The 15,905-nt window shown below is 35.6% G+C and overlaps 1 protein-coding gene across 1 annotated transcript in view; it reads right to left on the reverse strand.

The window, feature by feature from the left end:
• The window catches only part of PTH2R (parathyroid hormone 2 receptor), an 84,057-nt gene that overhangs the window by 39,146 nt on the left and 29,006 nt on the right, over positions 1 to 15,905 (reverse strand). Inside the window, exons 3-5 of the mRNA XM_058707035.1 lie at positions 11,611 to 11,721; positions 11,381 to 11,502; positions 2,944 to 3,041 (exon numbers count right to left, since the gene is read on the reverse strand). Of these exons, the coding sequence (XP_058563018.1) occupies positions 2,944 to 3,041; positions 11,381 to 11,502; positions 11,611 to 11,721 (331 nt within the window). The remainder of the gene's footprint in view (positions 1 to 2,943; positions 3,042 to 11,380; positions 11,503 to 11,610; positions 11,722 to 15,905) is intronic.

Consider the following 15,905-nt stretch of genomic DNA (forward strand, 5'->3'; position numbering starts at 1 on the left):
ATACATGGTTAATGAAGAACCATTTTGAAAAGGGATAAATATTAACAGTGGAACTTTCACATTTTCAATACATCCTCTGTAAGAAAAAGTAAAATATTTTGCTAGCATTACACAACTTTATTTCCAAGTAATGTTAAAGAGTAAACAAGCTTATTAGTACGTTAGGGACAGATATGCATGTCCATTCTGCCCAGATAGTCCTCCTCACTGATTCTTTTGGGGGAGTTTGTTCACAAGCAAGTGGGATTTGACCAGATAGGTTTTCAGGTGTCTGTGAAAACCATTGACTGAGAATAGTGCCATCAGAGTGTATAAATAGGTATTGACTTTTAGAAGACTCAACATGATTTACTATCCTATAAAAAAAGTACTTTGTTTTGTGAGACAGAGTTTCTCAAATTTTTGTATACCATTCTGCTATACAGTACAGTAACTGTATAAAAAGTACTATCTAGAAAGAATTTGTTAAATAGAGTGATAAATTACCATGTAAATTGAAGAATTACTACTTAGTGATTTGTATCCTCCCGAAATTCTATGTAGCTTTTTTTTCTCATAAATATTCACCTATTATTCTAAACAACCAGAGCTACACTTAGTATAACGGAATGGACTCTGGATAGGAGTTGGAAGATGAAGGTTCTGTTTCCAACTGGACCATCTGTGACCTTGTGACCTTGGACACTGAGCTTCAGTTACTTGGTCTCTAAAATGGGATAATACCGCCAAGTCAATTTCACAAGACTGTTTTGAGAACCCCTTCATAATTTTACAGATCTGATTGTGTTCCCTTTCTACTTTAAAATTTTCATTAGCTCCCTATTCTCTCCCCTTACAAGACAAAACTCAAAGCCTTTGACAAGGGCCTGCAAAACCCAGTGCCACTAAATCTAGTTTCTTCCTGGCCATTGCTACCTGGCCACTTCTCCCTATGAATCAAATGCTGCCTTCACATTGGACTCTTTTATGTTCCCAGCATCTACTCTGCTCCTTCCTGTCTCTGAGTTTTGCACATTCCGTTCCCATCTTCTGGAATGTACTGAATTCCTTCTCATCATTGCAGTATCAGTTCACATGTCAGTTGTTCTGGGAAGTCTCTCTCTGTCATCTAGTCAGTTTTGGACTAGCTCCTTGGTGTTCCCAATACCTTTTATAAAAACTTGTATTATAGTATTAACATTATTTGATTTGATAATCATTTAATGAGTCAGTCTCTCTCAATGGTGTATATACTCCTTTTCCAGTCTGCAACATATCTTAACTTGTCCTCCATCAGTACTAAAAAGAGTCTATCATATGGTAGAGAAAAATGCTTGTTGAGTAGATGGACTAGTGAATCAATAAAGAAAAAGTTTTGAAAATGTAAACTATACTACCATAATAGGAGTAATCATTTTAGAAGAAGTAGTTGGAATATTAAACTAGTCACTTATTTATTAATTCAACAAATATTTACTAAGCACCACTACATATCAAGTACATTGCAGCTACTAAGAATGCTACAATGAGCAAACAAAAAAAAAAAAAATTAATGCTCTTATGTAGCTTTACATTCTAGAGGAAGAGATAAATAAAAAGATAAGTAAAACATCAGATAGTACATTAGATAATGATAAATCAAAAGAGAAAGACAAAACAGGAAATACATATGAGAAGTTTCAAGGAAGGGGGATTGTAAGATGTTCAGAAACAAAACGTAAAACATTTTGTTTTTTAAATATGTCATCTACCCTCATCTCTTTTCCCACACACAACTTAGCACTAAATTCTTAAAATCGTATTGTCTTAATGAATGTACCTCAAAACCTTCCATTTCTAGCCAATCCTCAAAGCCACTGCTGTTGGCCAGGCCACAATCTTCTTGTCCGGAGTTATTCTGACAGCCTCTTCCAAATGAGCTTCCTATCTTGCTTCCCACCAACTCACCCTCCACCTTACAAGTGACCTTTCATGTCACTCTTCGGCTTAAAATTCTTCAATGGCTCCTCATTGGTCTTTGGATAAAGTTCCAATTTCTTCATATAACCTTCAGGACTCAAAACATCCTCAACCATGCTTACCTCTCCTGTCTCACTCACTGCCCATCACTTACCTACACCACAACTCTGAATTCTCAAATATTCCATGCTTTTCTTGATATAATCTTTTCTTGATATAAACTCTGTTCCCCAATGGTCCTTTTCGGTTAAATCTTATTTATACTCCTGTGTCTTTTGAGATTTCATTTCATTTGGGAGGTCTTTCCTCCTCTTCTTACTCTGCCCTCCCAAATTACCATCCACCACCTGAATCATAGCACTTCTCACACTGTATACTAGTTGTTTTCTCAGCTACTTGAGTCACAAACTAGCTGCAAACATCATGAGTATACCTTTCCCATACATGCTGTGCACTGTTTAATCTCCATACTGGTGCTCAAAATTTTGTATTGATTTAGATTAAGTTCAATTGAATCGGGCAAAAGTCTCAGTGGATAAAAAATAAACCACAACAGAAGCAATAAATATGATTATTTTATATATCTCATCAGATAATTTGGGAAATCATTTTAAATGAATTTCTGTCCAATGGCACCAAAATCATTTGGGAAAAATGAAGTCTTTGCACCAGGAATGAAAATTTTTGTAACTCATTCTGCTCCACTTTGCATGCATCACTTTGCAAACAATACACTGTCCTGCAGATCTATTGGCTTACTGGTTCCATACTGCTTTGATGCTTTTAAAGATTTTTTTAGTTTTTAAACAATAACAAAAACGAAAACCCTGAATTTCCTCATAAAAATAAATCTTCAAAGCCAAATGATATCATAACACTAGGCTGAATTCAAAAACTTGCACTGAGAAAAATATTTGGGGGCAGAAATTTTGACACCTTTACATCTTCTATACATAGGAAACAGAACCTGTCCCTTCACGGAAAAAGGGGTAAGGGATCACTCACCTGAAGTAACCAATGATGAGAATAGCCACAGCCAAGGAACCGAAGGAGACAGAATATCCAATTGTGTACATGACATAGAGGCGTTCGAAGAATTCTTGCTGAAGGGGAAGAGATTTAATTAGAAAAACAGTTTTCAACAAATAAGTAGATGTGCATAAACTTAAGAATCATGTCTTCCCCTGTTTACAGACAGGCAATGTGTTATCCCATTTACAGAACATTGATTATTCATCTGGTCTTTCTTTTACTTCCTAAATTCAAGTCAGAGTTAAAGATATAATAATCTTTGACATTTCTTGCTTAATTGAGGCAAAATTAAATGTTGCAATATTTACTTCATGAATTTTTGTGCTGTCCACTTTAATTAGTGGAGCTGTATATCTAATGTGATATTTGAAGTAAACAAAACACATATTACATGACTATTTTAAGAGGAAACTGGTAAAAATGATGTCATTTTTGGAATACTATTTCTAGCTTTCTTTAAGTTTTTATTGAGCTGTCATTTACATAAAATACAGATCTCAAATGAACTGTTTGATGGGTTTGACAAACCAGCTGTGCTGTGCCCCTTGAGAGTCCAGAAACCCACCCACCATTCATCCCCTTGTAACTACTGCTCCAATTTCTGTCATCGCAAATTGGCATCATCTGTTCATGTACCTCATGTATTTTTTGACCGTTCTTAGACTAAGAATTAAATAGTATATACTGTTTTTGTCAACATACTGTTTTTTATATTCACCAATATTGTTACATGAATCAATGATCCATTCCTTTTTAATTTTTTAAATGATTATAATTTCACAAAAACTGGAAAAGATAGTAAAAAACGTCCAATGTATCCTTCACTCAGTATCCCCCAGTGGTTACATCTTAACATAATTATACTAAAATATCAAAGGCAGAAATTTGATATGGTGCAATGTGTGTGTTTATAATTCTACATCATTTTACCACATATGTAAATTTTTGTAACCAGCAATGCAATCAAGATACAGAACTATTCTACCACCACAGAGTGGGGTCCCTTAAAGTCACATTTACCCGCCTCTTCCCCAGCATCCCTGACACCTAGCAACCATTAATCTGTTTTCTACCTTTATAATTTTGTCATTTCAGGGGCATCTGGGTGGCTCAGTCGGTTAAGCCTCCGACTTCGGCTCGGGTCATGATCTCACGGTCTGTGAGTTCAAGCCCCAGTTCAGGCTCTGTGCTGACAGCTTAGAGCCTAGAGCCTGCTTCAGATTCTGTGTCTCCCTCTCTCTCTGCCCCTCCCCAACTCGTGCTCTGTCTGTCTCTCTCTCTCAAAAATAAATATTTAAAAAATTTTAAGTTTAAAAAATTTTGTAATTCCACGAATGTTATAGAAATAGAATCATACAGTGTGAGACCTTTTGAGATTGTTTTTTTCACTCAGAGTAATGACCTCAAGATCCATTCAAGCTGTTGCATATATCAAGTTTGTTCTTTCTTATGCCAAATAGTATTTTATGGTACGTATGTAACCTGTGTATAGCAGGTTTAATAGATTTCTTCAATCTCTGTTAATTGGTATATTTAAACCATTTTTCAAATATAATATTGATATGTTAAGGCTAAGTCCATTATTTTATTTTTTTGTTTTCTGTTGTTCTATTTTTCATTTCTCTGTTTTATTTTTCCTGCCACGCTGTGGGGTTACTTGAAAATTTTGTAGAATTCCATTTTGATGTCTCCTTTTGTTGTAGGTATTACTGTGTACAGTTTAATGTGCAACTTTTGATTATTGAATGGTTACCTTTCTTCTTTTCTAATTAAGCATTGAAAGCTATAAAAAAGCTCTGTTTTTACTGCTTCCCCCAATTTTTGATATATTCAGCTTTGATAATTATTCAGTTTAAACTTTTGCCATGGGTCACATATTTCCAACACATATTGTCAACTGTCTACATATTTTATTTTAATTGAATTCAATTAGTTCTTTTGTGTTGAGAAAATAGACTCTGTATGATTTTAATCTTGAGATTTATTGACACTTGAACCTTTGGTGTGTAATTTAAAAGAATGTGAATTGTGTAGTGTTTGGCTATTGTATTCTATAAATGTCATTTTAATCAAATTATTTGAAAGATATTCTATGGAAGTTTTTACCTAATTGTTTTACCAATTACTGACAGAATGGCATTTTTATAAATTCCAATATGATAGGATTTGATGATGTCTCCCTTTAGCTTTGACAATTTTTGTTTTATGAAGCCCTTAGATGCATGCATATTTAGGATTGTTATTTCCTCCTGGCAAGTGGATTCTTTTATCATTCTTATATGTCCTTCCACATAGATAATATTGTCTTAAAGTCTACTTAGTCACACTCTTAAATATGGAGAATAAACAGAGGGTTACTGGAGGGATTTGGGGAGGGGGGATGGGCTAAATGGGTAAGGGGCATTAAGGGACCTACCCCTGAAATCTTTGTTGCACTATATGCTAACTAATTTGGATATAAATTTAAAAAATAAAATAAAATAAATTAAAAAAATGTGCCTGAAAAAACCCTGACTATAAACACATTCAGCATGAATTTGTGCTGGGTCTTTACCCATAGATATGTGTCAACCATTTGGGAGGCTACAAGGTCAAATGCAGAGTGAGGAGAAAAGAACCTTTAAAAACAAATAAAATTTTGGGGCGCCTGGGTGCCTCAGTCGGTTAAGCGGCCGACTTCAGCTCAGGTCATGATCTCGCGGTCTGTGAGTTCGAGCCCCGCGTCGGGCTCTGTGCTGACAGCTCAGAGCCTGGAGCCTGTTTCAGAGTCTGTGTCTCCCTCTCTCTGACCCTCCCCCGTTCATGCTCTGTCTCTCTCTGTCTCAAAAATAAATAAACATTAAAAAAAATAAATAAATAAAATAAAATTTTGTTTGGTTAAAAAAAAAAAAGTCTAGTTAGTCACACCAACTCTCTTATGCTTAAGGTATGCTCTGCATATAACTTATCCCCCCTTTTGATATCAACAAATCTATTATCTTCACATTCATCTGTATCTTTCTATTTAGAGTACATTTCTTTAAGACTGTATATAATTAAGCCATACTTTTATTACCCATTCTGCCTTTTAAGTGACTGTTTACTTCATTTACATTGAATACAATCATTGCTAAGGTTGGGTTTAAATATAACACATTGGTATTTGCATTCTGGATGTCTTACCTTTTCTTCGTTCCTCTATACCTACTTCCTTACCTTCCATTTGGGGAGCGGGGGTCCAATTATTTCTTAAAACTGCACTTGTGTTATTTTTTAGCAATTATGCATCCGGAACTCATCAGAGCCTACATTACATAATATTGAACTATCTCACAAACTAAAGTTTCCAATTGTACACTCAATTTTGCTTCCCAGACTATGTCCCTTTTAGATTTTGTCTACATAATTTATAAACCCTAATAAGAGACTATTATGTTTGCCTTAAGCAGTCAATAGACTTTTAAATGAATTAAATTATAGATACAGATATAAAGATTAGATATAAAACAGCAATAAATAATGATAAGAATAGTTTTGTTTATTGATTTAGTCTGTCATTTTTAAAAAAATTTTTTTAATGTTTATGTATTTTTGAGAGAGAGAGAGAGAGCAAGTTGGGGAGGGGCAGAGAGAGGGAGACACAGAATCTGAAGCAGGCTCCAGGCTCTGAGCTGTCAGCACAAAGCCCGACATGAGGCTCAAACTCATGAGCTGTGAGATCATGACCTGAGCCAAAGTCAGATGCCTAACCAACTGAGCTACCCAGGTGCCCCTAGTCTGTCATTTTTATCCACAATTTATACCCATTCCAGTACTTCTCATTCCTTCCTACCTATCTATGCTCCCGTCTGGTAAAGTTCTCTTTACCCTAGAGAACTTTCTTGATTATTTCCTATACTGAAGGTATGAGAAAGATTCTCTCATATTTTTTGTCTGCAACGTATCATTTTCTTACTTTTATCTTAATGCATATGATCACTTTAAAGATGTTATCCCATTGTATTCTGGCCTCCATTGTTTCTGACTAAAAGGCAGGCATCTTTTTTATTGCTATTCCCTTGGATATAATGTGCCATTTTTCTTTTTCTGCTTTTAAGATTTTCTTTTTTTTTTTTTAAGTTTACTTATTTATTTTGAGAGAGAGAGAGAGTGCAAGTGGAGGAGGAGTAGAAAGAGGGAGAGAGAGAGAATCCCAAGCAGGCTCCACACTGTCAGCACAGAGCTCGACTCGAAGCTCAAAGTAATGATCCCCTGAGATCATGATCTGAGCCAAAATCAAGAGCCTGACGCTTAACCTATTGAGCCACCCAGGCGCCCCTAAGTGCATTGCTCCTTTACCATGCTGTATCCAGTATGTTGTTGAATATCAAATGAATTCATTTTTGAACTGAATATTTCAATTTTAGAATTTGTTATTTTTTAAAGTCTTTATTTATCTGATTTTTCCATCTGTTATGTACCTTTTTCACTAAATCATCTAACATATTTCTAATAGTTATTATTAGGTACTCATCTGCAAATTCCAACATCTGGATCATCTGGGGTTTTTTTCTGCTGTTATTTTTACTAGAGATTTTGGGTTCCTGCCTCATAATTTGTGTTACATTCCAGGCCCCATAAGTAACTGAGTAACAGGGACTAAAGTATATGATGGTAACAGCCTGAAAGGCAGGCCTCTTCCTCTGTCAGGGTTCTTTAGGGAGGCTGAGTTACTCTGTTGCTAAGCTGAGTTGAGCTCTGTTGTAGTTTTTTGTTTTATGTTTTTTGTGATTCCTTTTATCCTGGTTTTAGGTTTTGAGAGCAGAATCAAGACTCCTTCAGCAGACCTGGAGATCTTAGCACCAGCAGCCTCTAGTGGCCATCATATGGATTTTAGCACACTTGACATTTTCCAAGCCACAGAACTTGTGCAGCTACTTGAACCATCCGTCAGCATTTTGAGTTGCTAGCGATCTTGCTTTGCTCTCCTGCCCTTCCCTGGCATACGGGCTGTACAATTATGCATCTAGTGAAGGCCCCACGGGGCCTCTGTTCTGTCCTATGCCTTTGGCTAACTGCTGCCTCTCATTCTGAGAGCCCTATACACTCTTGGGGGATTTCTTTCAGCCCACTTGTGCTACCCCCAGCCTTTGGCACACGGCCTCCACACACTCAGGGAAGCCCCATGGGAAACAACTGGTTGGTGGGTGAAAGCTCACTGTGAATGTGGCTCACTTCTTGGAAATCTAAGCCCTCGTGCCAACCCTTGTCTGTTAAAAGTTGGTTTAAAAGCCTGGCTCTTTTCTTTCTGTCCCCTTCGATGGTGTGGTTGTTCCTCTTCTGCTACAAACCCAGCGATAAACAGCAGTCACAGGTCTCTTATAGGAAGGGCTTTCCCACTTGCAGAATTAGGATCATTTAGAGTTCTTGGCATCCGTAGCTCATCATGAGTTATTACAAATTAACAATTTTGCATCTTATTCAATCTATTCCTACATCCTACAGCTTCCTACATCCTAACTGAAAACCAAAGATTTTGCCTCTTGTTCCTTTTTAAAAATGTTTACTACATTTTATTATCAATTAATAAAATATTAAAACCTTCTATAGAAAATATTTGGATAATGTGTAAAATATAAAAGAGAGGGGAGGAAAAATCTCCTGAATTCCTACCAACCAAAAAGAAGCATTGTATTTTGTGTATTTCTTTTCATTCTATCTCTATGAAGCATTTTCTATTGTTTTGACCATCTACATTCTTAATATACATACAACTTTATTACCTGGTTTTTTTTTTCTGTGAACTGTATAACAAAGGAACTTCCTAAGGCCACAAAGTCTTTACAAAAAACATTTATATAAGCTTATTTAACCTTCTCTGGAAGGTGCTTCACTGAAAACTTATATTCTTCAGAATATTCACTATAATAATTAGTGGTTCAATGAACATTTTGTCCATTCAATTCCTCCCAGTCCAAATCTTTATACTCGAACCTTAGACATAACATTATAAGATGAAAGGTTATGACCACTTTGAAGTGTTTTTCATATATATTGCTAAATTGCTTTCCAGAAGTTCATTTAGCCTTTAGAAATGAGATGTATTATATGGTAATTTTTAGAGTATACTACTATTTTAAGTATAATACTCTCAAAAATTTAATAACCTTATGGCTTATCATAAGAGTTCCTTCCCATCTTTTTACTAATAGTAACTGTCTCATTTTGTCAAGCCAACAATAAGGAAATTATTTAAGGAACAAAACAACAGATGTGTAAAATATCTTCATCTTATTTTCCCCAATAAAGGTGTTTATTCTTAATGCACACTCTTTTGGTTTTTACTTCTTATTCCTTATACAAAAGCTCTCCTTACAACCATTAAGAATTAATACCTCATAAATAAGTAATATCACTTTGCCCTAGAGTATATCAAAACTTCAGGAGATATCCAGTTTTCTTAGTAGGGGATATTTAGTTTTCTTAAGTTTTCTCAAATTATTGCTTAAAGGTTGTAAACAATAGAAAACACTCTTTATCTTTTTAATTGAGATAAAATTATTTATGCTAACAAAATTCATCAAAATTTTTAGTTAATTTTTAAGCTTATTTTTTATTTATTTTGAGAGAGATAGCAATCAGGGTGGAACAGAGAGACAGGGAGACAGAATCCCAAGCAGGCTCCCCACTGTCAGTGCAGAGCACAACATGAGGCTCGAACTCACAAACCATGGAGATCACTCCCTAAGCCAAAATCAAGAATTGGATGCTTACCTGACCGAGCCACCCAAGTGCTCCTCAGTTAATTTTTAGATCATTTTCACATGAACTAGTACATAGTTGGGTGTATTACCATCCTTGGCTACTTTGATTGTTGGAAGATATAGTAATCACAAAGAGTGTTTGTAAGAGTAGAGTTCAGTGTAAATAAAACCATGATTTAACTGAATGGCCATTTAAAAGCTGTGGAAGATTTGCATCATCATTTAACGCACAAACAAATTCATCACAGTAAACACTGTTTACTTGTGTCAATGAAATTAAAATTATTTTGAAGCATTTAATATTAACTCATTGTTAGTTTTAGCTCCATAGTGGAATACATCATCTCCTCACATTGACTAATTTTATGCAAGAAGCTTGTCAACAATGAAATATAAAGCTGAAGTTCTTTCAGGAACTTACTAGAGTTCATTAAGGTGATAGCACTATGTGTCAGAAAAGAAGAAAGTTAAGAAAGGAAATCCTAGTAGTGCAAAATCAAAGACATCTTCAACTCACCGCTTCCCTTACTGCTCTCCCTACTCACCACCCCCGACTAAAAAAAAAAAAAAATGAAGCATAAAGAAAAATGTCTAATGCTGGCAGTTTATGTATTATAGACTGTTCTCAGGTCCACCATAGAAATAATTTATACATCCATTTATCATACTCACTCCTAACATCATATGCATATACGTCAAGAATTTTACTTACGAGGGCTGAGTGATAGGAATTTAAGCATGACTTTTAAAGCATATATATCACTTAAAATTGATTATCTAGAAGTTTCCAAAGTTTACATATGATTGCTATACTGTAAACAGCACTGATGAGAAATCTGGAGAACAGGATTCCACTTTAGATCCTGTCATCAGCGAGCTGGGTCAATCTAACACCCAAAGTCTCTGCTTCTGAGTTGACTCACGTGTAAAATTAAGGTGTCGTCTGGAAGACCTATAGGATGCCCTTGCTGCTCCGTAATTCTACAACTCTAATCTTTCATATACTAATGAAATCACCTACTGGCTAATATTATGAAATGAAAAATACATCTTAAAAATACAAATCTCCTTCAGGAATATAGAGTGAAATGAGATGGAACCATTCATAGGTAACAAAACAAGTCATGAATCCTGCTGCTGACTACCTATCTCATTTTACACATAATATAATGTAATATAGCATAATACAATATAATATAAACATAGTGTGCTATAACATAATAGACACCGACACATATTTATTAATATATATGCCTGTATCTCAGCCAGATAACTCTAGCCTAAAGAAAATACAGATTGTTTTAGGTCCTACACCTTTCCTTAACTAGATATCTAAAAAGATTCCAAACTTACTTTTATCTTTTATAATCTTTTTGTCCCAGAATAAAAAGGTTTTTACATATAGTAGTTGACAACCAAGAACTGCATAAAAATATTATTCTGTTTTCCCTTAGGGATTTGCAAATACAAAAATATGATTACCTTTCCCTTTTTTTTTTTAAGTTTATTTATTTTGATAGTATGGGGAGGAGCAGACAGAGAGGATCCCAAGCACACTGACAGTGTGGAGCCAGACACAGGGCTCAAACTTAAAAACCGTGAGATCATGACCTGAGCCGAAATCATCAGATCCCTAACCCACCCAGGCACCCAGGCACCCAGCCACCCAGGCACCCCAATATCATTACCTTTCCTATGCTGATATCTGGCTGCAGAAAGCGAAGGCACTCTGAATAATTAGCCCATGTTTTATTTAAACTGTACATAAAATCCCACGTCCCATTGGGGTTACAGTGTCGGAAAGCAACTCCTGTAAAGACACGAAGAAAAACATTGAGATTGCTCAGTTCCCTTGGCATCCATTAGGGGCAAAAGTACATTTCTATTCCAAATTAATCATTGCAGAAAAATTTAATACCTTTATGATTGAAGTCATAAATATAAGGAGGGCATGGGACAGCCAATATTTTCCCCACTGTTCCTCTGGGCCAACAAATGAGTCCATCCCATTCTGGGAAACAATTTCCCTCTAATAAAGGAAAAAATTAAAAAGCAAATAAACAAAAATGCAATTGGAACCAGACACTAAATGCACTCAAAATACCTGCAGCAAAATGTAAAACAAATTAGTAGTTGTGAAACTAGGTGCAAATGTCCTAAGATTCATCCACACAGCCTCCTTAAAGGTCCACTAATAAGAACACTTGGTTTGCACAAATTAAAAATATTTTAGTGATTCCAGTATATATGAGTTATAGCAATTACTATATATAAGAAACATTGGAATTTATTGTGAACAGCTTCTATAGTTGTAGCTACATTTTTTTACTCTAGATTTTAAAAAATTGATGTTAAAAAATATGATATATGAAACAGATTGAGCTTCACAGATAAGCTCCAAGATTTGGATTTGCCTTTTTACCAGTGATCCTTTTTTTTCTTTTTTACCAATAATTCTAGACATTTGTTTAAGTCTAACACTCATCTTAAACAAAATTCTCACAAAATCTACTTTCTTCAAGAATCAAGTATAAAGATACAGAGTGGGGTGGTTGGGGGGGGGGGGGCGGGGAGGGGATTGAATGGACAAAATGCATCCAGAACCCAATCACTTCTCACAATCTCCATTGTCACACCCATGGTCTAAACTTGTCAAGCCATGATATTTACACAGAACAACCTAAAACTTGGAAACTCCTGGGGCACCTGCATGATTCAGTCAGTCAAGCGTCCAACTCCAGATTTTGGTTCACGTCATGATCTTACAGTTGGTGAGATCAAGTCCTATGTCAGTTTGTGCTAACAGTGTGGAGCCTGCTTGGGATTCTCTCTCTCCCTCTTTCTCTGCCTCTCTTTCTCTCTCTCTCAAAATAAATAAATAAACTTAAAAAAAATGAAATGAAATTTGGAGACTCCAACTTTCTCTTTTCAGTTCTATAGTTACCCACAACACAATATAACCGCACATTAGTGAAGTCAAACTGGGATCAATATTTGGAGTTTTGCTTTTAACTATTTGAATCATTTTATAACTAGGTTTTTGCATTTCCATTTTCTTTTCTTTCATACACATGAGGAAAATACTTGTTCTCTTTCTATTACAATTTTTTTCATAAGTAAAGCAGACAATAGTGTATATATGTGAGTGTGTGTGTGTGTGTGTATACACATACATATGTACATCACCTAGAATTGACACTTGCTAATAGTTTACCGTATTTATTTCATCTAATTTATTTTTTGCTATGGTATTTTAATGTAAATTGCAGACAGCATAACAGCTGACTCCTAAATATTTTAATATGCATCTCAAACTTTAAGAGAATTTAAAAATTGAAATTTCTTAAATTAGCTAGTGAATTCAAAATGCCATTCTAGTTTTTTACACATAAATTGAAGAAATTTTTCATTGAAACATAAATCTGGCTTCCAGATTCGTTCTTCCTCTCCTTTCAGTTATTCACAAAACAGGCCAAAATCTTCCAAAAGGCTTCCCATCTCACTCCCAGCAGAAGCCAAGTCTTATAAAGACATTAAAGACTTATAAAGACATTATAAATGTTTGAAAGCCCCTCAAGATCCCACTATTTATTTATCTCAGCTAAAGTCCTCCTGCTCTCCTCTCAGTTCAATTCCCCCATGGCCTCAACACTTATCACCCTCCATCCTACAGACTTTTACTCACATTGTTACTTCTGAATAAACTTTCCCCATTTAGAATTACATTCAAAACATTCCTTATCCTCTTTCCTGCTATATTTTTACCTGAGCTGTCATTGCTTTCCAATATTAAGTGTTATTTTAGTATTGGTTTCTGAAACCACAAGGACCCTGAAGGTGGGGAATTCTGTTTTATTCCACGCATTAGCCACCCAGCACTTGACATGGACTTGATAAAGTCAGTCAGTGCCAACACTGTGTTCTTCAGGGCTCCTCTCCATTACCTGTGTGGGAACTTCCAAGAAGAGAACATATCCTCCATTTCAAAATAAGAGTACTTTTAATGAGTGCTGTATTCATTTTTCTATTGCACCAAAATAAATTACCACAAGCGTAATGTCTTCAAATATCCCAAACTTACTATCTCACTATTTCTTGAAGTCGGAAGTCCAGTGAGTTCAACTAGGACTGAGCTCCCCCTTTCCTTGCTGGCTATCAGCTTCTAGCAGCCACTTGCATTCCTTGGTCATGACCCCTTCCTCCATCTTCAAAGTCAGGAGGCAGGTCAACCTCTTCTCACATTTCAAGTGTCTCCTCCACTCTCCTTTTCCCTTACTTATTTGCCCACCTTCTCCTGCCACTTTGAAGAAGTCATGAGATTACAGTGAGCCCATCCAGATAATCCAGGATAATCTCCCTATTTTTAAGGCCCATAACCATAATCCCACCTGCAATGCCCCTGTGCCATGTAATATAGCACACACAGGCATAACACCAGATATTAGGGTATGGACATCTTTGGGCACCCTTATTCTGCTACTACAGGTACTATCCATTATAACTCTCTCAATTTTTCAGTTACCAGTTGCACTAACTGTAGCTGAGGAATTTTGTTCTAGCTAATGTTCATGATATCAACTTGTTTGTTCAGTTTTGAATAGTCATGCAAACACTGATCTGTACAGAAAAGAATCCAGCATAAACCTGAAATTATCTTCTTAGTGTCCTCCATATCACATGGAAACAAATGACTTGATTTGCTTTGGGGACCGCTGAAGCAAGAAGAAAAAGAAAATGTCTTCCCTCGCCCACACTGTTCCTATAAAAGAGAACGTTTTCTTGGAAACAGCCTCACTTTGCTCACACAATAAAAGCCTGGCCTTTACATGTCACAAGCAACCCAGGAACCCATCACACTGGCTCCTGCTTCTGGTGCACAGCTTCACCGGCTTCTTTCCACCATTACCTGCATTTTGTTTTCCTTTCTTGTTTAAGCAGAGTGCAATGAATCAGTCTGTTTCATCAACTTTACCCTAAGCACTCTTCTGTATTTTGATAACATTCCACATGGCTTCCCATCCATTCACTTTGTCTTTAACGAGTCATGCATCCTTATTTATCTGGACTGTCCGATCCTTTACTGGATATCTATTGTGCAATCTACATAAATTGGACGTGGACAAACATTTCTTGTGCGTTCCTGTGTTCTGGTAACAAGTTGTCCCTATAAAATGTATGCTGCAATGTCATTTGATATTTTCTGGCAAGAGTTAGCCATATGATGGAATAAGGTCTTACTATAAGTTTAAAATCCAATGACCAGTTTATTCTATAATTATGTAGTTTTTAAACTGCTATGGAGCCAAATCTGCTGACATTTTCTTCATGCTCTAAAGGGGACACTTTTCTAGTTCCCTGCAAGATACTACCCGACACACACACATACCCCCAAAATTCAGAAAACCAACATTCCCCAAAAATGTTTCTGTAGATTGTGTTCATCTCTCTGGTGGCCCTTTGACAAAGATAATAATAAATATTCACAAATGTTGAAAGGATTGGGGAAGCCATGACCTCACAAAGATAATACAGAGAGATCTTAATTAACATCTCCTCTTTGATCATCATTTCACATTTCATGTGAGTAAATACTTTCATTAGTTAGCAAGAAACTAATTAATTGCCTGATGACTCACTTTACAAATTACACCATTAATTACATTCCTCGTAATCTTTTCTGTATGCCAGGACAAACTACTTATTAGTGAAGCTCCTCAAACCGTGATATTTACACAGAACAATCTAAAATTTGGAGACTCCAACTTTGTCTCTTTTCAGTTCTACAGTTACCCATAACACAATATAACCCCACATTTGTGAAATCGAACCAGGACCATTAATATTTTGAGTTTTGTTTTTAACTACTTGAATCGTTTTATAACTAGGTATTTGCATTTACTTTTCCTTTTCTTTCATAGACATGGGAAAATGTTTCCTTTTACTACAAAATTTTTTTCATAAATAAAACAGGGAATATTGCATATATATACATTACCTAGAACTGACCTGTTAATATTTTACCATATTTATTTCATCGAATTTATTTTTTGCTGTGGGCTTTTTAAAGTAAATTGTAGACAGCATAACACCTCACTCCTAAATATTTTGATATGCATCTCTCAACTTTAAGAGAATTTAAAAATGGAAATTTCTTAAGTTAGCCAGTGAATTCAAAATGTCATTCTAGTTTTTTACACACAAATTGAAGAAATT

Source organism: Neofelis nebulosa, chromosome 2 (assembly GCF_028018385.1).
Source record: "Neofelis nebulosa isolate mNeoNeb1 chromosome 2, mNeoNeb1.pri, whole genome shotgun sequence".
NCBI lineage: Eukaryota > Metazoa > Chordata > Mammalia > Carnivora > Felidae > Neofelis > Neofelis nebulosa.